Here is a 24,666-nt window from a genome sequence, read left to right as displayed (position 1 = left end):
CTCCCACAGCTGTTAAAGGTGTGAAAATATTAAGTGGGGTCAAAAAAAAAAGGTGTTGCCCCTGGAGACCAAATACACACAAAGTCATACACATAATGAATGAATGCATAGAGACAGAAGAAGACGGGATACAACAAGAGCTGTGCTGTTGTTAGTGAAATGGAGACCGCTCTCATCTGCTCATTTTATTCTCTGCTACACACTTACTTCGAACATGCACTGGAGTTTTATGAACACACACAGAGTTCTTTGTGAAATTAACTGTAGGCGAACATAGTTTCCAGAGCTATATGCATAATCCACAATGAATTTGTGAAGTCATTAAAATTGGACGAGGATGTGGTAGTGTTACAAATTAAAACTCATATGGTAAACGAAACGCCTTCCTCAATGAATAATTGATTGTGTCTCAGTCAGTGCGTCGTGATGATCGGTATAGCTGCAGGTCTGAATTTAACCGAGGAAAAAGTCAAGAATTCAGAATTTAAAGAAACTCTCCGGGGAAGTGGAGAATTATCAGGGGATTATACAAATGAGTAAGTGCACACAAATACCGGTATATCAGAATATGTTACAGTCCTGAATGCAGCAGAGGATATATTCCGATACTTATACAAAACTACTGCCGCTGCTGTGTCTTATGGGAAACCTGGGTAAAGGTATTGAGATCTCGAAGGAAAGAAAAACACAGGAAAAAATATCAACTGAAAATCTTCTGCAAAATCTGCAGAATCCAGTATTATATGATTTAAAAACAAACATAAACTTTATGATCTCCTGAGATGTAAACTAGTGACATATGTCAAGCCCGACACAGACACTCCAGATAGTGTAGGCACTGCAGGCTGGAAAATCCAACCTCATAAAGCTTCAATCACACTCCAATCATTAATCCTTTCAGTCTTTCTCCACCACACACACACACACACACACACTTTCACACACATAGTGGTCTTGGTTAGGTAGATTTTCAAAGGGGATTTCTACTTAATAAAAATTCAATTCTGGCTCTGCAGGATCCTTATCCCACAGAGAGAGTGAGAGTTTGAAGAAGAGAGAGGGAGCGAGGGGAGACAGCAGGAGAAATAATTAGACAGTGATGGAGACACAGAGATCACAGTGTACAAAACAGTGAGGGCTCCTTTTTTTCACCACAGCTGCTACTGAACTCATTTCTGGAGAAGAGTTGATTCTGATTGTGAAAAATATTTCTATAAAAGAAAACGTCTCCGGCCTCTGTCGTTAGAGTTGCAGGTTCATTATTTAAAACAGTGTTGAATTAATCATTCAATAACCCAGACACAGCTGAAATATTTGATTTGTGGTTTAGTTGTGCTGGATCATTTCCCCATGGAAGTCCATTGCTCTTTGACGTCTGACCAAACCGTTTAGGCTCCCTGAGTCATAGTAACAGTTTCCATCTCACACGTGAACTCCAAAATAAAAGCGCACTAATTTAACATTGCAGCGCTGGAGACATGAGCTGTCTCCCAAACATTGTGAATGCTGAACAGAAGGTGGACGGTCTGGTTTTCAGAGGATTTCCTCTTTTCACTAGATCTGTCCACGCTTTGCAGTTGTGTCAGAAACCACTGCTCCTGTCACCTAGCAACCTGGGCAATACTTAACTTTGTATTTCCAAAAACTTGAGGTTTAAAGTCCCTAACTACCTGTTCAGCTGAACTGAAACCCAACACTTTTGATTTAGAAGTGTAATCCTCAGGTTCTCTATTGGTGTTTGCTGCTGTATTATTTTCATTACCAGTTCACAATGAGTCCTGGGATAGGTTGGGCCACAAAGGATCCATCAGTTGGACAGGAAAATAAGGCCACATTTCTTAGCCACATTTAAGGGAGTCTTTGAAATGAGGCAGCCTGTTCGTGCTGTTATAATGTAGGCTGTCACAAATTGTTTGGGCTCGTGAAGTGTGAAGCAATGAAGATGAAAATGTAATCTTTGCTGTCCCATTTAAGTCAAAATCCACTTAAAGTAAACAGGTGAATGAAGAGTAGGGGCATTATCTCCTATTGTCTTCATTGTGTTTACAGATTGATGTGATGCCCTTAACTGGGCAAATGAATCATATTATGACTACAGTATACTGCAGGGAGCTGATCCCAGATGACACAGGACAAGGGAGGGGTACACCCTGGATAGGTCTCCAGTCAACACTCACTTTTATACCTATGGACACTTTGGACTACGGGATGAAGCAGGAGAACCTGGGGAGAACCCACACAGGTACATTACAGAGAGAACATGCAAACAACACTGTGACGGCCTCCTGCCTGTGTATGCCTGTGTGTGCGTGTATGGTTGTCTCTGCCTTGTCAAGCTGCAGGTGATGAGCTGGTGGGCGTGGCCGATTCCCAACCTGTGTTAAGCTGGTCCTTCCTCCTGCCTCAGTCTCTTCCTGACATCGCCTGGCTCCGGAGGGAGAGCTGTGTGCCGCAGCCCCTCGTTTTCTTTTGTGTTCCCTTTGTTTGCTTTGCCATCATTTTGGTCCCTTTTGTTGGGAAATAAATTATCATTTTGTTACTTTTACCTGCGTAGTTCCTTTTATTTGTCCGACCATGAGCCAGGTCGTGACAACACACATAAAGAACCCAGGCCTGGGGATCAAACTCGCAACATTTTTGATGTACAAGCTAACCACTTGACCACCGTGCCCAAATCAAAATAACATTTCTTTAAAATTAAAGAGTAAACATCTTGTGTTCCCTGTGATCAAATCAAGAAATTACTGATGTCAAATACTCAATGTCCATCTGAAGTGCTCCATACCTGTTGGTTACTGAATGTGAGCAACACTGATCACAAATGGCAATGTCCACCAGAGATTAACGGATGCAACAAAGATTTAATGGTCCATCAAACAACAAAAAACTGCAACCATGGTGATAAAATAAAATAAAGAAACAAAAATAAGTAAGACAAAAACGTTTCGGCCTACACAGCCATCTTCAGTCTGTCTTAAGGGGCAAATCACACACCTGTGCTCTATTTGTAGAGTCAAACAGTGGGTGGATCCATACATGTTCCAGGGCCACATCTTGTACCACAGGGTGAAACCTGAGACTATTGAAACAATTAAAGTATAATAAAACCTGGTACACCCTGATTTAGTTACTTTTAGCGACTAGATAACATTCAAGATCAAGTACAAGAAATACACAAGAGAAAAAACATATAGGACTATACAGAGAAACATTTCAAGACATACAGTATCCTTCACATCCCTTACTGAATGTGGACGGGAGGCACATTTCACATTGCTGTTCTAGCAACAGTACTTATAGCAGTGGTTTTAGAGAGCTACAGATATCATTATAGTGGTGCAGGAGAAAATTAGGTTTCTAAGAGGACTCAGTCATCGTGAGGTGTCACAAAACAAAGACGTGTACTATACATGGTTGGTGTATCAGTTTCAAGTTGCTTCAATCATGTATAACTACCAATTTACATGTTTGTCTCAAATAAGAAGAAGCAAAAACAGGAAACTCGGGGACTTGAGCAGCACTTGACCTGGAGCAACAATACAAATGGTTCAATCTCTGCTAATATCCTCCTGACCTGCAGGGACTTCAACTTGGTGACCTTGCAGTCTCAAGACCACTACTCCAAACTCGAGTTTCTCTTGCTCCTGTTATTCTAGCCCACAAAAACACAGTGAAGCAGATGTTGAGGTGACTGCCTCACCTTTGTCAAATACCTTTCTCACCCTCTCCTCTTCCTCTTCCCTCCCACCAGTCCCTCTCCATCAAGGTGGCAAACAAAGGCAGATTAGCATATTCATGAAGCCACCAGATGACAAATGAAAGCCAGAGCAAAAAAAGAGGAACAGAATCCATTCTTTATCATCCTTTCATCGCATATCGATCTTCCTTTCACCTACAATTATTCTCAATTCCTTTGATGCACTTTCCCCTCCCTCTCAACTTTCAGTGTCCCTGTATTTTCTCTCTCTCCCCATCTTACATCTATCAACAGCCTGTTTATATCAAGGCACCGGCAGAGATTTGTGTGTGTGGGTGTGTGTGAGTTTGCACATTATGACACTGATGGAAATGCTAAACACCTTGTACTATATTATGTAGTCAGGTGTGTGTGGGTTGCGAGTGAATGAAGACTGAAAGAACGTGTATGTGTGGTGACTGATAATGCGGCAACTCAGATTCCTACCACAACACAATAGTCATATTGACTAGTGTGTTTGTGCGTCTCCTTTCCTTACTTCTTACTTCTTCCTCACTCTTTCCCTAAAAAAAACACCCATTCCTTTTTGTTAACTTGCTTTGTCAGCCTTTAGGCTAACTTTAATTCCTGTATTTCCTTCCCTTTATTCTTTCCTAGCTCTGTTCGTTCCATCCTCCGTCTTGTCTCATGTCTACACATCGCCTCCTCTTTTCTTGGTCTCTGTCCTGTAAATATCCCCTCAGTTAGTTCTTCTCTCCCATTTCTTCCTTTTTCTTTTTTCATTCACCATATTTACATAATCATTTAATGCCGTTTCACATTTTTTATTTAGAAATGTATGTATATTTTAACCCTTATGATAAACAATTTAGGTATTTTCATCTATTTCATGTCATTCAGTCTCCTGCTTACAAGTTCTACTCTTCAGATATTTCTTCATTTATATTAGTTATCGTTCAACAATGTTTTCAAGCTGGCAGTTTTTAACATATTTGAGTAGACTTCAGCTTTTCAATTTCTTCATACTATTCTTCACCAATTCAAGTAATTTCCAACCATTCCATACACCCTACGTCTCACATGTTCTACTTTTACTGTTCAGATATTGTTTCATCTATTAATAATGGTTCAACAATGTTTTCAAGTTGTCAGTTTTTTTGGGTTTTTTTTAAAGTATATTTTTCAGCTTTTTGCCTTTATTTGATAGTGATGACAGTAGAGATAGACAGGAAATGGGGAGGCAGAGAGAGGGGGAATGACACGCAGGAAAGGTCTGCCCGACGCGGGATTCGAACCGGGGACGCCTGCGGCGAGGACTGTAGCCTCTACATGGGGCGGCCGCTCTACCCACTGCGCCACGCACCACCCCCAAGTTGTCAGTTTTAAATAAATCTGAGTAGACTCCAGCCTTTCAATTTCTTCATACCGATCTTCAACAATTCAAGTAATTTCCAACCATTTCATACAACCTCCTTCTTACATGTTTTAATTTTACTCTTCAGATATTATTTCATCTTTTTCCAAATTGATTCAGCAATTTCTTCACTTAATTTAGCATTGTTTCAACAATTTATTCAGCTCATTCAGCTTCCAGCTTTCAGCATTCATCCGTATTTCCTTCAGGAAATGCATTCTCTAGCTCTTTTATTTCCTTCCCTTTATTCTTTCCTACCTCTGCTCGTTCCATCCTCCGTCTTGTCTCATGTCTACACATCGCCTCCTCTTTTCTTGGTCTCTCCCTTGTCCTGTAAATGCCCCCTCAGTTAGTTCTTCTCTCCCATTTCTTCCTTTTTCTTTTTTCATTCACCATATTTACATCATCATTTAATGGCCATGCATGTCTCCCCTTTCCATCTATGATATTATAATTTGACCAACACTTTGGATTCTAAAGTGAGTTATTACTGCTGTATCCGCCGCCCACATGTTATAATGTTCTGTGTTTTGAATGGTGGCTACTGTGCCAAACATGCACCACACTTAATGTAATTTACAGGCTGATGATTTTCCTGTACTGTAGTTGCAGCTTCAAATAAGTGGAACGTTTACTGTCCCTCTTCCTTTAACTCATCTCTTCCATTGCCTCATCCATGCATCTTCCACCATCCTTTTAAAGTTTCCTACTGTCTCATTTCTCCCTCCACTTTGGCCACTTTCTAACAAACCTTTCTAGATATTTTTGCTGTTCTTTCAGTCCCACAGTCTACTTTCTGTCCTTACATCATTTATGGTTTAAGTTCTTCCCCTTCCTCTCCTACTCCTACCCTCACCCTGATTCCTTTTCGTGATCTCTTCAACCTACTGTATATTGGATAAGTCACAAAAAAATCATTAACATACACAGGCACTTTCTTTATTAACATTACTTTCCCTTATTCTGCCCTCCTTTCATCCTCCCCCCAAGTCTCTACCTCCCTTTCTTGTTTCCTCTCTTTCTTTATTACCTTTCCTCCACACTTTTATTGCACTGTTTTTCCTCTCCAACTAAATTCATGTTTAACCTTCTTACTTATTTCCACTCAATGCTAAGCACAAGTTTGTTTGTTTGTTTTTTTTGTTTTTTTACAAAAACAAGGTTTTTATCATCCTTAACTGGGCGCGCAACAATAAATGAATAAATCGTTGCATGCCATTGTTGCAGACAATTTGACACTTTAGAGCTATTGTGCTTCATTATTCTGCTCTGAATTACATGTCTGGAGATGACTAACAACTGCAAACACAACCCAAGTCCCTTTCATGAATGAAAATCTGAAATATAAAGACTTTTCTTGCATTCATTTCATCCTGTATCCATCCCACCTTATGTTATCTCTCGGTGACAGTTTTGAAAGGGAATAATGACATGACGCTTCACCATTTTAGAGCACATAAATGAGAGGACTGAACGAGCTGAAAGAGAAAGACAAAGGGATAGTTAGGAATATAGAGAGCGGCAGAGGGGAGACAGACAGATGGAAGGAAACTGAGATAGAGGCAGACACCTCGCGGGGACAGAGGAAGACAGACGTATAGAGACAAGAGGGGAGAGAGAAGAAAAAGACAGAAAGCCTGCCTCCTTATCTTCTCCTGCCTTTCACAGCCAACCTCACACTGGCACTTAATACTGCTCTGTGTGTTTGTGTGCATACAGCATGTGTGTGTGTGTGTGTGTGTGTGTGAGAGAGAGAGTGTTTGTTTTGTATAAGGTATCTGTGAACATATCCCATAGTCTGTGTGGGTGGATCACTGTTTTCTTTATCAATATAATTTCTTTAAATCAGTAATTATCTAGTAACATGACATGTTGGTAAAGCCACCTCACTGCTTCGTGGTGGAGCAAATTCAGTTACATATACTTGATGTTTTAGATGTCCATCCACACATGTGAAGCTACTTGTAGTTACTTACAGTATAGCATCAAGGCTGAGGGGGAAACAGCCTATTCCTGCTAAAGCTTTGTCATGAAGTTGTTCTTGGTTAATTCCAGTCAAAAGTTGAAGAATATAGCTGACCAATTTGAATTTTACAGTGCGTTATAGTGGGACCATTTCATGACAAGCAAATGGAAGAAAGGTAGTGATTAACAAAAAGATTAGACACACACTTGCCAGTGCGAGTGCGTCAAAGCAACAGGGTCAAAAGTTTGGAGGCTCCTTCCTGTGTGCAAGAGGAATCCTGCCTTGTTTTCCATGAAGGCCTCAATGGGTGGATCCTTTGCAGCCCAACCCATCCCCGAGATTCATTGCACATCAGTCATGAAAATGGGAAAGCAGAAAACAACATCGACGGAGAGCCTAGGGATTACACCTTCAAATATAAGTGTTGAAACTTAGATGTACAGTATATAAGTTTCAGCTCAGCACAACACTCAAGTTTTTGTATGATAAGAAAAGAAAAGAAGAGTTATTGTGATAAGGTTGCTATGCAAAAACTTCACTAACAGTTACTTTTAGCTCATACCCTCATTAAGTCTCAGTCTGACATTTTGACTCTAGGTCCACACCGGCCCAGGTTCAGTACCAGGAGCTGTTACGTAACAGCTGAAACTGAACCAGGCATGAGGTGATTAAAGGGATAGTTCACCCAAAATTCAAATTTCACTCATTGTCTACTCACCCTCATGTCGACTAAGGGCTGTGAGAATTTTCAGAGTCCTCCGTGCCTTCTTGGAGTTATGGAGGGGGGGGGGGGGGGTTCCGCGCAGCAGTATTTGTCCATATAATGGTTGTTTATGGGGCTCACTTTTCTTCGTCCAAAAAGACACACCAAAAAACATTTGAATACCTCCATACTGCTCGTCTGTAATGTCCCTCTTGTATTGAAGCCCCGACATGAGAAATTGTTCCGAAAAAAATTTAATAAGTCTATATTTTAAGCTTGTTTGTAGCGGAAGCTCCCAGTGTCTCAGTTCACTGCTCTTCCTGTGTCAGTGCAAATCTCAACAATTTCTCATGTACAAGAGGGACATTACAGACGAGCACTATGGAGGTATTTGGATGTTTTTTGGTGTGTCTTTTTGGACGAAGAAAAGTGAGCCCCATTCACAACCATTATATGGACAAATACTGCTGCGCGGATCCCCCCGTAAATCTGAGAAGGCACATAGGACTCTGAAAATTCTCCCAGCCCTTAGTCAACATGAGGGTAGTCTGGCCTGACGGAAGTGCGTTGCTGCGATTAGCCTCTGATTGGTCGGAACGAGCCACCCGGCAGAAGTCCCGCCTCCGTGCTGCAGCTTTCACAGTCCGCCCGGTAAAGGGAAACATCAACAAACAACAACAGGAACCGAACCATGGATCTATTATACATCCGTGTCTTGAACTGAACAGAAGAATACATATCCGTCAGTGGTTACCAACCGCCATTAAACTGAACAAAAGAATAAATATCCGTCAACGATTGCCGACCGTCGTTACACCGCGGACCGAAATCCAGTTTCCAACCGGCAATATTTTGCAAGCGCACCGTTGCTACGGCGCCGACCACAACGATTGTGACTGGTTGAAAAAATTCCAAACGGCCGGAGCGTTTTTTTCTCTGATCACAGAATCATAGGTGGAGCAGCCAGACTCTCCTTCTTCTTTGGAGGAGGGTCTGGCGAGCGAGACTAACATGAGGGTGACTAGATAATGAGGGAAATTTGAATTTTGGGTGAACTATCCCTTTAAAAGAGAAAATGGGAGTGGAGAAGTGATGTTGGAGTTCGGGGTCAAACATTGGAAGAGTTTCTGTTTGTGGACAGTGACCGAGGGACATCCTCATCTAACACTATAACAATTAGCTGAGCCTCACTGGCTTTTAATATGACTGACATTTAGGTCCGAGACACTGGTGAGACAAATCACTGATAGTAAATGAAGAACCCCAACAATCTGTTAAACTTGTGATGTATGAGAGGAACATTTCACACAACCAGTTATTACATCGACGGATGTTCAATTTATCAAATAAACAGAATGAATCGCTGCTTGAGTTCATGCCCATTTGCTGATTTTAGATTAACATCCCTTCTCATCCTATTGTCTACATTCATCAGTTGGCTTTGTCGACTCCATTCTTCTGATGCACACAACCAAAAAATATCAATTTATTGCTTAAGTGTAACCAGTGAACGACTCCATTCAGGTTTTGATTGAGTAAAAAAAAAAAGCTCTTCCCCTAGTGTGAGTCAGACACAAAAATGACAGGAAATTTATGAGAAAATATGAACTCCTAATATGTTTCTTAAGGCAGAATGATTATTGTACTCCTATTAACCCAAGAGTGGATGTGTAGCAGGAGAACTGAAGTTATTGCTAGTTGAATTACAGTCAATGCATCTAATATGCACTTGACATTTAGATAATGTATTTGTTCTCAGCTAATTTCATTCTTTCTAAGCTGCTAATAATTCTGATAGTACGGCATGTGCATTACACACCTCCACAATGTAGCTGAATTTATTTACCAGAGGATGTGGAAACGACTCCCACGTCAGCATTATCTTTTTTCCCCCTGTATCTTACTTTATGTTCATACAGTATCATGAATCAATCTTAATTATTACCTCTTTTTCTCTGTTGCCCGTAGCCCACATTAGTATAATAACAATGAGCTAACTGAAACGTGTTTATAACCTACAGCATTATGGAAAAATAAGAGAAGCAGAGGAGTGAAGGGAAGGATGCTGGGTGGTACAGAGGGAAAAGGGAGAAAGGAGAATGGAAAGAAAACCAAAGGAGAGAAAGAGTGACTGAGAAGAAGGGAAAAAATTAGGGAGTGAAAGGAGAGAGGAGGAGCGATGGAGGTGTGGGGAGAGGAGGGAGAGAGGAAAATGAACAACATGACTGTGGTTGCTGATGTAAATCTCCCTCAGGTTAAAACAAAATGATAATTAAAAATGTACCACAGGGTCACACAGTGATTGTGTGTATGTGTGTGTGTGTGTGTGTGTGTGTGTGTGTGTGTGTGTGCATATGTGTCTCACTGCGCAGCCTTTATTGCTGTAGGTGGGTTTGTGTGTGTGTGTATGTGTGTGTGTGTGATGGGGGTGAAGTTGCAGTGCCCATTAAAAGGTGTCCCTGCTGCAATCAGTGTACATAGGCCTTAGGGCCTATTTGTTACTACATCAATCTGGAGTTAATGGAAACACACAGTGTGCGTGCAACACACACAGACACACACGCGTACGTACGTACATACACAAATCCCGAACATGTTTCTGCCTACAGTGAAAACATTGTCAGAGAGACCGCTGAACAGCAGGACACACACATGAATACAGGCACATATGCACTTCAACACACACGCACGCACGCACGCACGCACGCACGCACACACACACACACACACACACACAGCTGGCAAGGAGGCCAGCCAACCGGGCCCACAGCATAACACAACAAACACTGGTTTGTACACAGGAAAATCCTAATGAGGTCTCTTTAGTTCAGAATTTCTTGTTCTCCTTATTTCATTCATTCTACGTACGATTGGTTCAGACCTTTCTTCTTTTTGCCGTCAAAACAGTTTATAGGTTTTTCTTCACGTTCCCGCAGCTTAATTTCCTGGTTTTCATGTAGTGCTAATGGAGCCAGACTCACAACTCTGAGGTTGATGTAAGTTGCCAATCCAAACATCCTTTCCTCTCAATCTGAAAATCAGCCAGTGATGACGAATCAAAGCAAAAAGAGTGAATTTGAAAATGTCATGCTTTTGACTGTCTGCCAGTTCTCATCAGGAGATAAGGCAGCGAATCCTGTGCGGACTCTGTAAATGTTTTAGCACAAATTAAATTGGATTGAGTACATATTTGCTCATAAGTCACTGTTCATCGCAGTATAGAGGAGATACAGGAGCAAAAACACAGCGGGACTGGAATGGGGAGAGCGAAGACAGGCGGAGAGCACAGCAGCCCAGTCCTCACAGAGCCGCCATCTTTCAGCTGTCTGACCCCAGACCCCCCCCCCCCCCACCCACACACACACACACACACACACACACACACACACACACTGGTCTTCAGATGAACCTGACCTCTTACCAACCTATACACACAGGAAATGTCCCTACAGGGTTCAACATATCTATTGGCTGATCATGTGAGACCCACAGGCTACAAAAGATACTGCACATTATCACCACAAAATGATTGATGGTATAGGAAGTTATCTAACTAGAGTGTGCTTAACCGTTTGGTCCAGCATTACCAGTAATTACAACCTCACCATTATTACCAACATCGTTTTCGAGGTAAATACAGGGTAAATACGGAGACTGCTTCAGCGGTTTTGTATGAATTTACCTCGAAAACGGCTCCGTTTCGTATCGTTCCGTCATTATCTCATAGCGTGGTGGTTGTGCAGGTCACAACTTGTCTACAAAAGCGCTGTGGAGTTTTGGGATTTTGTATTTGATGAGTTTAATGAGGGAAACCAAGAAATTCGGTTAGCCTCCATAGCGTAGCTCTGAGCAGCCAGCTGCTGCGCTCCGCTGTTCTAAAAATAGCTTACACCGACAATTAAAAGTAACGAACCTACTGCTATGACTATAGTAATTATGGCAATGGGCCAATTTGCCAAAATGTTGAACTATCCCTTTAAAGAATAGAATAGAATAACATTTTCACATTCAAGTTAAAGCTATAATACATTATAATTCTATCATATTTAAACAAATAGCTACAGAAGTTGAGGTGAAGGTTCTCAGTCATCCAGGTCATCGTAGTCATTAAGTGCTGAAGTTGAAGGCGACTGGACTCCTTTAAAATTCTTAAAAAGAATTGAATTGATTTCAAGAATTCTCAAGGAGTCCAGCTGCCTTCAACTTCAGCACTTAACGTTGACAATTTCTGTTGTATTTACTTGGTTTCTACCACCTGCTCCTTGTTCATGACGATGGTCAGAAAATCAAATCAGTTTTTAGCATTTTGGAAAAGAGCCTTTGCTCGAAACGTCACGCTAATAAATTCTTTCTCTATGGGAGAGCTGCCTTGGTGTGCGGATTTTTATTCTTTATCCTCTCGTTCTCATTTTTGGATCCAACACCCGTCCCATTTGGGCCTGGGGATGTGCATGCTTTTTGGTTACTTTCCAGAAAATCAAATCAGCCAACTCTATGAGGCATTGGCAGGTAGAAAGGAGGCATCACTCCTGTGGACGAGGTTAAGGTGGAATTATAGTTTGTGATACGTTGTAATAAGAGTGTCAGGGCCGTGACGGGTTGGGATTTTGTTCTCTCCCACAATTTTGGGATGTTGATGGAGGTTGTTGAGGAAAAAGACAACGTGAAGCAGATTTAAACAAAATCCATTTGCATTTTAGACCTGCCCACTTGGCATCCTTGTCACTGAAGGATGGAAAAGGCAGATGAAGGTCACGCTACAGTCACACTCAAGCCGGCCACTTCTGTTGTGACCAGGCTAAAGTGGAAGTGTCGGTAGCAGTGTCCCAGTAGGGCACACAAATGCCATGCCATGACCAAACACCACCATATAAACACTTCACACCGATGATGGAGACATTTTCAAAAATGAGGACCCCAAGGATTACCACTTAAGTCTTAGAATAAATAAAGAGAGAAGAGGTGTTGGTTCTTACCAGGTGTGATTTCTATCACTGTATCTTGTCTCTCTGGGGGGAAGAGGACCGTCGGCGGCTGAGTGGTTTGGAGCGCTGTAAGAGAAACAGAGCAAGAAAGAGTTAGAGGGGAAGGTTAATTATCACAAGCGAGCCAGAGCTTTAAAATAATGAGCTTTGGTTCTGGTGGGCACAGCGTCACATTATTGTTTCACCATTCCTTTACACATCTAAAAGCCACAAAGGTTACTTTTTAAAATCACAAACACATTCATCACATATATTCAAGTATTCATATGTACAACTGTGTCTTAAAGCAGAAGTAAGCGATCCGGTCGTTTTCGCTAATGCTGCGTTCCAGGCAGGCTTTTGAAATCGTAAATTACAGCTTCAAGTCACAACTTATGATTTTGTAGCGTTCCAGGCAACCCACTCGTGTTTTTCCGACCTGTTTTACCGGTGAAAGTGCACTATAACGGCCACTCGTAACTTCCGACCCGTGAACTCGTACCAGATCAAACTGGTACAACTTCACAGGTCGGAAAAACAGGAGTTACGAGTTGCCTTGAACGCACCATAACAGTCCTCGTCCCTACGTCACCACATTCACGGCGTCCCTTGGCTGCACACACAGCCCTGCATGCCGTTCTCTCTCCTCATTGGATAAAAACTGTAGGATACGATAAATGTTTTCTCCTCGGCTCAGAGCAGAGCAGAGGGACTGAGAGACCCGTGTTTCGGTCCAAACACTCTATGTAAGTGATTGCTGTCGGAAGATATAACTATTTAAGACTTATATTAACACAAATATATCACTTACTTCTGCTTTAAGTTGTAAGAAAAAGAAAAAAAGAATTCATTCACAGTGACAGGTGACACCTCTGGATGTAACACACAGGTATTTTTCTTTTCGATCAAAATAAAAACAAGCCACTTCCTCCGCTTTAAGTAGCAGTATCGCTTGGGCAAATACACCTGAAGATGAGAGAACATCGTACATGTGAAAATGTAGGTCTAGTCTGAGAACACCTGTGGACACTAGTTTTGTAGCTCCACTGCTTTGTGAGGAAAATCTCAGGTAGAATTCTGACCTTTGCTCTTCCAATTGATGGCTGCCCTACAGCGTCACACAGCCCAATACAAAGAGACGGCAGAGGCCGACTGTCACGGTTTAGGAGAGGCTGCCTCAGCCACGGAGCCGGCCCATGGTACTGCTCGTCTCCCCTAATGATTTCTTTCCTCCTCCTGTCCGTCTCTGTGTGGACAAACAAGGTGACTGACTGTTTCTACTCTGATCACCAGCAGACGCTCTCTGCCTCCACCCGGAGCACCTTTCAATTTCCCCTCAGTGGACTCTGTTGTTGCTGTCCAACACCTTTCCCCTCCTGCCTCCAGGTGTCTAATAATCCTCCGACTGGTGGATTTCACTATTTCTACTCATCTCTCCGTTCTGTGCGAGGGCACAAAGACTGAGAAGTGCATTTCTGGTGTCACTAAGTAAATCCCTGGTGATGTATCACCTGATGATGATTGAAGCAGGTAGTGGAGGTGACTGGTATTCCCAGGTACATGCCGTACTGCACTGTGAATTCTTACATCTGTCAGTCTCACTGTCAAAGAACAAAACTGAGATGAATGCAAAATCAGCTTAGACTTGAAAAAGCACAAAAAAACAAACTAGCTCCCATTTTAGGACTATGTTATTATGTCATTCAGTCTGCTGCACGAATGCCAACATTTGGATTGTTAGCTAGGAAATCTGGATGCAGACATTCATGGTTTCCAGAGGATAAACGGCAAATGGTAAAACTTAGATAATGTTTCTATCCCAAGTGCTGAACCAGCTACCTTTTATTCACCAACACACTCTAGCTGTGTTCGAAATCATCCACTCATTCACTCACTCCCTATCCCCTACATCGTGTATATGATATAGCGCACTATATCATGTACACGATGTAGGGAACGACGGGAGGAGAATTCAGACACTACACGGTAATTTTCGGAACGTGGTTGCATCAGCAGATGCGCCAGGTATTGCTGTTAACATAAGCAGACGTGCCGAGAATCATGTAATAAACCAGACACATAAAATAAAATAAGTAAAACTGGACACTTGCAGGAACATTTGAGGATGTGATTCTGCGTGGTTGTGTCTCTCGGATAATAAAATGTTGAAATATGAAGTTTGGTTTGGTCAACTACTGTTGTGTGTCCCGACCGTGAGCCGTAACGGCTCGCGTGTGAACTGTGGCTATTAGCTCGTATTTACTACATATTCTACTACAGTTTCTTTATTAGATTGATTTAATGCTGCCTGTTAATGTTCGGATGCTGCTCGCCCAACTCCTGCTCCTCGGGCGAGGCAAACGGAGCAAAGGCAAATACATCTGAGGAGTTTATTAAACAACCTAAAGAAATCGTAGCTAACATGATAATTATCTTGCTCTTCTTCTCTGGCAAAACACGGCTGCATTGCATTGTGGGATACGGGAGTAGAAAGTAGTGTACATCGCTTGTTCACTCAATTTTGCAGTGCATTGTGGGTGTTTTGTCGTTCACTACATAGTGGATGAAATTAATCACAGAGAATTCGAACAGCACTATGGCAAACACACTATATAGTGCGCTATAAGGGGGGGATTTCAGCTTCTGACTAAAACAAGCCACCATGTACGGTACTGGTCCATCCACCAGGTGCCCCAAGGTCTTGCCCAAGGACAATTTGACATGTGGACCGGAGGAAGTGGGGATCAGCTCACCAAACCTGTGATTAGTGGAGGAGCTGCTCCATCCTCCTGATCCTCAGCCACACTACACCGTCCTGTGCCATTAGTCATCTCAATGACTTCCCTCTAGCGACCACCTTGAAGTTGACACTGGAGTTAAATGTCTTGACTGTTGTGCTGTATAGCAAATTACATTTAGAAAGACACTCATGTCAACGACTTCCGGTTTCTGCTTGATGGAGTAGGCAGCAGAGGAGAAGAGCTCCGACACAGAAACGCTTATTAAACGAAAAACCTCCAAAAACTGAACACAACTTTAATATTTTACCACTTGAAAACAAACTCTTGATATGAGGAAGAGCTCGCGCAAATCGAAACAGCAAGGAAAGCAGATACAGAAAACGATAACTCCATTCACACGAGGCAGCCCAAAAACCACAGCGCAGCAGTGAATACGCCAGAGAAAACACCTGATACCACGCCCGAGACCACGCTCTCTTTAAGGATGCTTCGAGAGGAGTTACAGACATCCAGAGAAACGGTGCTGGTCCAGATAAAAGCTGAGATCGCGACATCGTTTAAAGAAATCAAAACGGACATTGTTTCACTCCGTGAAGAAACAAAAGCCGACATACGAGCTAGCAGGCGAGCTAACACGACTCCATTCGGCACAGGCTGAGACAGCTCACGAATATAAAGAGATGGGAACCGCGCTCGGTGAAACGATGGACAGAGTAACTGCGCTGGAGAAGTCACAACAATTAATCAGTAAGGAATGCAAGAAAATGCTGGACAAATGCCAAGATCTAGAAAACAGAAGCAGGAGACAAAATCTCCGGCTGGTCGGCATTACAGAGGGAGCTGAAGGAGGCAACATGACTCAATTCCTCGCGGATTTCTTCCCCACTGTGCTCGGAGCCGACAACTTCAGATCCCCGGTGGTTATAGACTGGGCTCACCGCACACTTGCCCCGCGGCCGACCAACGGAGAGAGACCCCGGGCCATTGTCGTCCGCCTTCACTATTACACAGACAGACAGAAGATACTGGATCTGGGCAAAGCTAAAGGGCGACTGACATACAAAGGAGACCAGGTGTACATCTTCCCAGACATGAGCCCGGAGGTCAGCAGACAGCGCGCCGCTTTCAACCCAGTGAAGAGAAAGCTCCGGGAGGCCAACGTCACCTACAGCTTGTTCTACCCAGCCAGGCTCGCTGTCAGTTTGGACGGGATGAGACACTCCTTTGACTCCCCGGAAGCTGCTGAGGACTTCGCCAAAGTGGACTGATCCCCATAAACGCAAGTAATAGTAGAGATCTGAGTTTGATACCCTTTATGTTAAAATTTGTGGTATCAATAACTATTGTGAATGACTCAGGATTAATATGGAAATACTCGAAGTAACTGATTTTGTATTTGATTTATTGATAATTTCTTTTTGTTCCCTTCATCCCTCTCTCTTATCAACACTGTCCATCACTGCACGTTCGTTTTCTGTTTGGGCTACGGATGTATACATTCTTAAACCTGTAATATAATTTAACAAGGTGGACAACTAATTACACAAATTATAAGGTCATTTGAGAGATGAATATGAGTCACTTCACTTACAGATCTATTTTTTGGTACTATTATTTGCTCCTCTTTTGTGTTAAACACAACAAAAACTAGATTTTGGAGGTTTAAATACAGAAACATAGTTAAATGGAGCTTAGAGACCAAGTCTTTTTTTTTCTTTTCTTTTCTCTCCCTCTTTTGAGGTGTGTTAAATGGCAAGGTGCCTTTGGACTTTATTAAGAAATTTTTTCCCCCACCACTTGTTTGGGAAGGGTCGGGGGGTGGGTTGGGTAGATGTAAAGTTCGAAAGTTTAGATGATGTGAGATTGTTAGAAGTTACTACACGTACATGTCTTGTGGTTTTTTGTTTGTTTGCTTTTGTCCTTTTTTGTTTCTCTCTTTCCTCTGTATGGATGCAGGATCATCTATGCTGCCATCATATTTTTTTTTTCCAGATTAGACCATTGATAAGAACCCAAACAGATCCTTCATGAATGATGAGGAAGGTGTGGTGAACCTAATTACCTGGAACTGCAAAGGGTTGAATGGAGCTGTGAAACGTGGTAATGTACTAGCACATCTGCAGAGATTGGGAGCCGGTTTTGCCTTCTTACAAGAAACGCATCTCAAAAACCACACACATAAACATTTACATAGGAACTGGGTGGGACATGTGTTTCACTCTAGCTTTAATTCCAAATCACGTGGGACTGCCATTATAATTAATAAAAATATCCCCTTAATTACATCAGATGTAATCTCTGACTCAAATGGCAGATATGTAATAGTTACTGGGGAAATGTATAACACTCCAATAATTCTAGTGAATGTCTATGCCCCCAACTTTGATGACGAGAGGTTTATAAGTTCAGTACTAGCTTCCTTACCCAATCTTCACACCCACAACCTGATTCTAGCTGGCGATTTTAACTTTGTAATGGATCCAGTGCTCGATAGATCATCGAACAAACAACATTCTTTATCTAAATCAGCAAAACTGTTACAACATTTTTTAAAGTCAGTTAATGTAATAGATGCATGGAGATATATGAATCAGGGCCAACGAAAATATTCATTTTTCTCTCAGCCACACAAATCCTTCTCCAGGATTGACTGATTTTTTATAGACTCGAAACTACTTACACTAGTGAAATATATAGATTATGAAGCCATTGTTTTATCAGACCATGCCCCACTAAGATTGCAACTAAACTTTCCCTGTAAATATTCAGCTAAAACGTGGCGTATGGATAACGGTTTACTAGCTAACGAAACCCATGTAGAGTTTATCAGATCCCAGATTGCTTTATATATGCAAACCAACAAGACTCCTGATGTCTCTAAAAGTATTTTATGGGAGGCCCTAAAAGCATTTGTTCGAGGACAGATTATTTCCTATTCGGCCCAATTAATCAAAACAAAAAATGAGAGAAGAGGGAATATAACAGGACAACTTGTTGATTTGGATAAACAGTATGCAGTGTCTCCCACTCCTGACCTGCTTGCTAAGAGGACAAGTCTGCAAACCGAGTTCAATCTCCTATCTACAGCTGAGACAACTAAATTAATAAATCATTCCAGGCATAAATATTATGAGCATGGGGAGAAGATAGGAAGGCAACTGGCTCACCAGATAAGAATATCTGGCCTCTACATATAACTGAAATTCACACCGGTTCGGGGAATACAACAAAAGACCAATCAGAAATAAACCTAGAATTCAAACAATTTTATTCTAAACTATATACAAGTGAAACAGCAGTTAATTCTGGAACTATACAAGAGGTTTTTGGATAACTTGGAGATCCCTTCCATCTGTCAGGATGATAGGAGTTTGTTGGAGGAGCCTATAACTCTAGAGGAGGTTACCTCAGCAATACGCAGTTTACAAAGCTCGAAAGCACCAGGCCCGGATGGGTATACACCTGAATTTTATAAGACTTTTGTCACGGAGGTTGCACCTCTTCTCTTGAAAGTTTTTAACAAATCATCTGAGACAGGGTTTCTTCCGGCAACATTCTATCAGGCAACAATTTCTTTAATACACAAAAAAGGTAAAGACCCACTAGAAGCAGCATCTTACAGACCAGTGAGTCTGCTGAACATAGACACTAAAATTCTAGCTAAAATATTGGCAATTAGACTAGAAAATGTACTCCCAACAATAAACGGGTTTTATTAAAAACAGACAATTGACACATAATATCCGCAGACTATTCAATATTATATATACATCTAACTCCAACTCACTCTCTGAAATATTATTATCATTGGACGCGGAGAAGGCCTTTGACAGGGTCGAGTGGGGGTATCTCTTCTCGGCCCTGTCAAGGTTTGGTTTTGGTTCAAAATATATTTCATGGATCAAGCTCCTTTATGCATCCCCAATGGCTTCAGTACAGACAAATAAGATTAAATCGGAGTACTTTAGGTTAACACGTTCCAGGGATGTCCCCTATCGCCGCTGCTTTTTGCACTGGCAATAGAGCCTCTTGCAGTCTCTTTGCGAGCTTCAAAAGAATATAGCGGGATTCATCGAGGAGGCAAGGAGCACAAGGTTTCACTGTTCGCTGATGATTTATTAATATACATCTCCGACCCTTCTAAATCAGTCCCTGCAATAATCTCAATTTTGAACAAATTTGGACAACTATCGGGATATAAAGTAAATATCAGCAAAAGTATATTATTCCCAATAAAGACCATAAAAGACCAACAACTCCTTGATAAATTACCCTTTAGGACCTCAACTCAGTTTAAGTATTTAGGTATTAATATTACCAAAACATTTGCAGATCTATACAAGGAGAATTTTCAAAAATTACTAGACATTACAACAGAAGACCTGCAGAGATGGTCCCATATTTCCATAACATTAGCAGGTCGAATTAACATAATCAAAATGACCATTCTCCCCAAATTTCTTTTTTTATATCAGTGTATTCCCATATATATCAAAAAAGGTTTTTTTCAAAGCATAGATAAAATAATCTCAGAATTTATCTGGAATAAGAAAAAACCTAGATTAAGGATGAGCTTTTTACAGAGACCAAAATCAGTAGGAGGCATGGGGTTGCCAAACTTTAAATTTTATTATTGGGCAAGCAACATTAAAATGATGACCTACTGGCTACAAAAAAAGCCTCTGCTATGGTTAAGTATAGAGAATGCCTGTTGTCACCCTTCTTCTCTCCCAGCCATGCTGCTCTCAGCTCTGCCCACTGTAGACCCTGGCTCACTAAATAATCCAATCGTCTCCCACTCACTCAAGATTTGGTCTCAAATTCGAAAATCTTATGGTTGGCAGTCTTGTTCACTTCAAAGCCCTCTTATCGAAAATCACACCTTTGCACCTTCATTCACTAATACATTATTTAAGGATTGGTTTGAAAAAGGAATTCATACCTTCCTGGATATATTCATAGATCAAGTTTTTCCAACATTTGAACAGGTGCAGGAAAAATATAATATTTCAAGGTCACAGTATTATAAATATTTGCAGATAAGGAGCTTTGTTATTAAGAATAATCCATCATATCCAAATATCCCAAATCGATCCTCAATGGATTTGATACTTATGCAAGATCCTTCTAGAAAGGGAGGAATATCCAAGATATACGAAAATCTGTCAAATCTGGCTGGCAAAGATACTATGGATCATCTGAGGTTGGCATGGCAGGATGACCTAGGCAGGGGGATCACAGAAGATCAATGGCAGAGAGCCCTAACACAAACTCATAGCTCTTCAATATGTGCAAGACATGGCCTCCTGCAATTTAAAATAATACACCGTTTACATTGGTCAAAACAAAAGCTCCATAAAATATTTCCCTCAGTAGATCCTTCATGTGACAGATGTGGACTTGGACCAGTAACACTGGGCCATATGTTTTGGAGTTGCCCGAAGTTATCAAATTATTGGGACAATATCTTTCAGACTCTATCAAATATCTTACATAGACCTATTAATGTAGATCCATTGGTGGCGGTTCTCGGAATTATTGATTCAAGCATAACGAAAAGCAACAGGGAGCATAACATGGTTTCGTTTGTCAGCCTACTTGCACGAAGGTTGACATTACTTAATTGGAAACAAAAGGCAGCTCCAACTTATTCAAATCTTATGACAGATGTTATGAGACATTTAGAGCTGGAGAAAATCAGATTTTCACTGAAAAATCAGGAAAGAAAGTTCTATAGTATTTGGCAACCGTTTATTGATTATTTTAATCACAACATAGTGTGAGGGCAAGCTATAGAAATGCTCTTCTCGAAGGAAAGACTTTGTATTTTATTTTATTTTATTCTATTTTTTATATATATACAAATATTTATTTTTCCCTGTCTCTGTTTAGTTTTTGTCTCCCCCTTTTTTTTTTTTTTTTTTTTTTACTTTTGAAGAATGTATACATTGGGGTACGTATACTCTTTTTTATTTCCTTTTTTTATTTTTAAATTAATCTAAATTATATTTTCATTTTGAGATACATAAGTTAATACAATTTAAATGACCCTTTTTATGTAAACGTGTACGTGTAAATATGTAAGATGTTTGTTGTGTCTGATGTGTTCTATGTTCAAAATGAGAAAAATCAATAAAGAGAGTTGAAAAAAAAAAAAAAAAAGAAAGACACTCATGTACCTGTCAGGATGACTTGTACTAACTTTTTTGACACCTTTGTTTTTCTGCTAGTGTCATCGTCATTATCTTCAACTGTACTAGGGTTTTTAGTGTTAATTTGCATGCTAACATGCTAAACTAAGACTTTGAACACAGTACACATTGAACATTAACATTGTGTGCATGTTAGCTCACTGATGTTGGCATAATGATAGTAAGCAATTAGCTAAAAACCACTGCTGCATCCCAGTACACCATTACCAATCAGCTAACATGGCTCAAGTCTTGTTTCTTCCACAGTACCGAGCTCTAGCTTGTCAGTGGGAAGATGATATCATCAGGAATCAGTCACTTTATTCATTGTGTGAAGAAGGGCCATCTGAAAGTTTCTAAATGGTTTACAAAATGCACACTCACATAGAAATCATTCTACAGTCTGTTCATATGATAATGAATCAGTATCTGCCCACTGGTCTCTGTTTAAGTATTGGTAGTCTTGTAATCATATTTCTTGCATTGTAACACCAACAACCACAGTGACAAAGCTCAGAGTTCATATCAGAGGAAAGCGAGGACAGCAATGAAGTGTTCCCACTCCCACGTTAGTCTAAATGCTTTTTCTGTGGTTTTCAAAGCAACTAGAAAAATCCTGTTGATGTGCAAACTGATTTTCTTTTCTTTTCTTTTCCGTTCCACCTTGTTTTTTATCTTTCACCCCATAACACTGTCAAACCCTCTATCACTCTACCTCTCTTTCTGTTGTTCTGTTGCTCCGTGGCATTGGAGCTGGTTGTGTCCTTTCTGTCAGTTGTGCTCAGGTGTAATATCCTGCACCTGGCCTGGTATGCTGGCGACTCTTTGTGAACTTGACTGTGTCAGAATGAGAAGGAGGCACAGTAGGAGCTGTGTCATAGTGATTAAGTAGTGGTGCAGTGCGTCTCTTCCACATACATCCATGTTTTTTTCTTATCAAATGACACACACCTAACAGATCTCACACAGTTTCCCTTACTGCTTTGTGCTTCTTATGTAAATTGTGCTATTTGAAATGCAGAAAGTCTCTGCTGAGAGCTACTGACAACAAAATTACCAAAAACCTGTCACACTGCCGGATGTACCAGCACCATGTGCCATAAATTCACAAAAGCCAACTTTGTATCGGAGCACGAGAAGATTGTCTTTGAGAGTGTTTGGGGTCTGTGTTAACCTGAATAAAAATCTGAATATCAAAAGGTGTGTTGTGGTGAATAGATCATAATGATGGGGTTGCTGTTTACTTTTAGCACACAGCTTCATAGTCACTCACACACACACACACACACACACACACACACACACACACACACACACACACACAGGCATATATTTGACATCTTTGAACTCTGGATAATGGTTGCTTGTCTTCAAAATTACAGTACTGTATTGATGTGGAAGTGTGTTTTTGTCTGGGTGTGCAGGTGTGGGGCATGTGTGGAGCATCATTAGCTTAGAAGGATTGCATGAGTTGCTCCTGTGTCTGAGCCACCGTGACTATGAGGGAAATCAAGAACACAGAGATTTTATAGTGTATGGGAGTTTAATTTTGCACGACCGTGTGATGTCTGAAAATAAAATGCAAGGATATAGAGGGTGATTGAAGGCCCTTAACTCATTGAGTGCCGCGCTCCTTTCCAAAGTTTTAGTCAAGTGTACCGGCAAATTAGACCATATTTGACTTTTTATTTTAGAGCCATAGTGTATTCTATATTATTGCCACCAACACATACTGTAGCTCATTTGAAAGGTTTAACTTTATCCTTCAAATGGCCACAAACCGTTTGTTTCTACGTGCCTCCGTTCCTGAGAAAAGTCAAGCTAAACATGGCTGGGTTTCACCAAAATCCCTCCTTTTTTTCTAGAAAAGGAGATAGAGCGTCTTTTATGAAAGGTGCGCTGTTTGTGTCTGTCGCTCTTCAGACACTCGCATTTCTGGATCAAAGGGCTCGTATAAGATAAATATACACAACAATTGTTGTTCTATTCACAAAACCACCATCGGGGGCGGGGGGGGCGCCACTAAACAGCAATAACACAGACGCACCGTGCCGTGTCACAGCCTCTCGCCGCGGAACGTGAGGCTCTGCCGGCCACAGCGGCTCGCGAACACCGGTCCCGCCGGTGGTCGCGGTCCGTCTGTGGTACGGGTCGGTGGTGCCGGTCTGCTTTGGCCCAGAGACCATCAGATTTTACCGCGGGAGGACTTTGGGGAGGACACGGTGTTGCTCCAGATGAAGACCGGGCGGGACAGTGGGCTGAGAGCTTCCTGGTTCAGCTCCCAGCTGCTGCAGCCTCGCGGGTGAGAGCAGAGCAGCAGCGGAGCAGCTGCGCTGCATCTGCATGCAGAACTCCGTTTGCAGAAGCTGAGTTATGATAAAAACTTCCAGATCATGAGCTGTCATGTGACTTTGATCGTCATCTATTTCAGTTCTCCTCGTCGTAGAGTCCCCAAATTTACATATAATGTGTATTAAAGTGTCTATTTTCATAATTTAAAAAAAAAGCAAAAAACGAAAAATTTCGTTTTTGGCACTCAACGCATGGGAACGAAAAACGAGAAATTACGTGGTTGGCACTCAATGAGTTAATAGACTAATTCAAAGGATCTGCGTAAGTTTTGCTGTTGCTACATTGACAGCATTAGCATTAACAACTCACTAGAAGAAAGGCTTTGGGTCCAACAGTAGAAGACACCATTAATCCTGTCTGTTTTGCTTCTGTTGCTCTCAGTTCTTTTCTTCTTAGCATGCTAACAGGCTAGCTCCAGTCCATCCAGACCAGCTTATTACTTATAATGAATAATTGTAGGGTCCAGTCTGCCCTAAAGGGTTAAGCCATTATGTAGCACTATTCAAAAGATGTTTTACATTATCATTGTGAACTGTACACGCATCAGTGTATGAAGAACTTCACACAACTGCTAACTTAAGAGCAATGTTTCTGTTGATTCACTTATAACCTAACGTTTACCTTATTTTCAAAGCCTA

General features: G+C 41.3%; 1 protein-coding gene across 2 annotated transcripts in view; it reads right to left on the bottom strand.

The window, feature by feature from the left end:
- il1rapl2 (interleukin 1 receptor accessory protein-like 2) overlaps positions 1 to 24,666 on the bottom strand; it is a 668,322-nt gene that overhangs the window by 125,719 nt on the left and 517,937 nt on the right. For both annotated transcript variants that reach the window (XM_085788549.1, XM_085788550.1), the window contains exon 7: positions 12,757 to 12,831. In XM_085788549.1, coding sequence (XP_085644675.1) covers positions 12,757 to 12,831 — 75 coding nt within the window. The remainder of the gene's footprint in view (positions 1 to 12,756; positions 12,832 to 24,666) is intronic.

This window comes from Trachurus japonicus, chromosome 10, assembly GCF_045865225.1.
Source record: "Trachurus japonicus isolate A0001 chromosome 10, Traja_1.0".
Taxonomy (NCBI): Eukaryota; Metazoa; Chordata; class Actinopteri; order Carangiformes; family Carangidae; genus Trachurus; species Trachurus japonicus.
The sequence above is the reverse complement of the archived record's forward strand: the minus strand, read 5'-3'. Positions and strand labels throughout refer to the sequence as shown.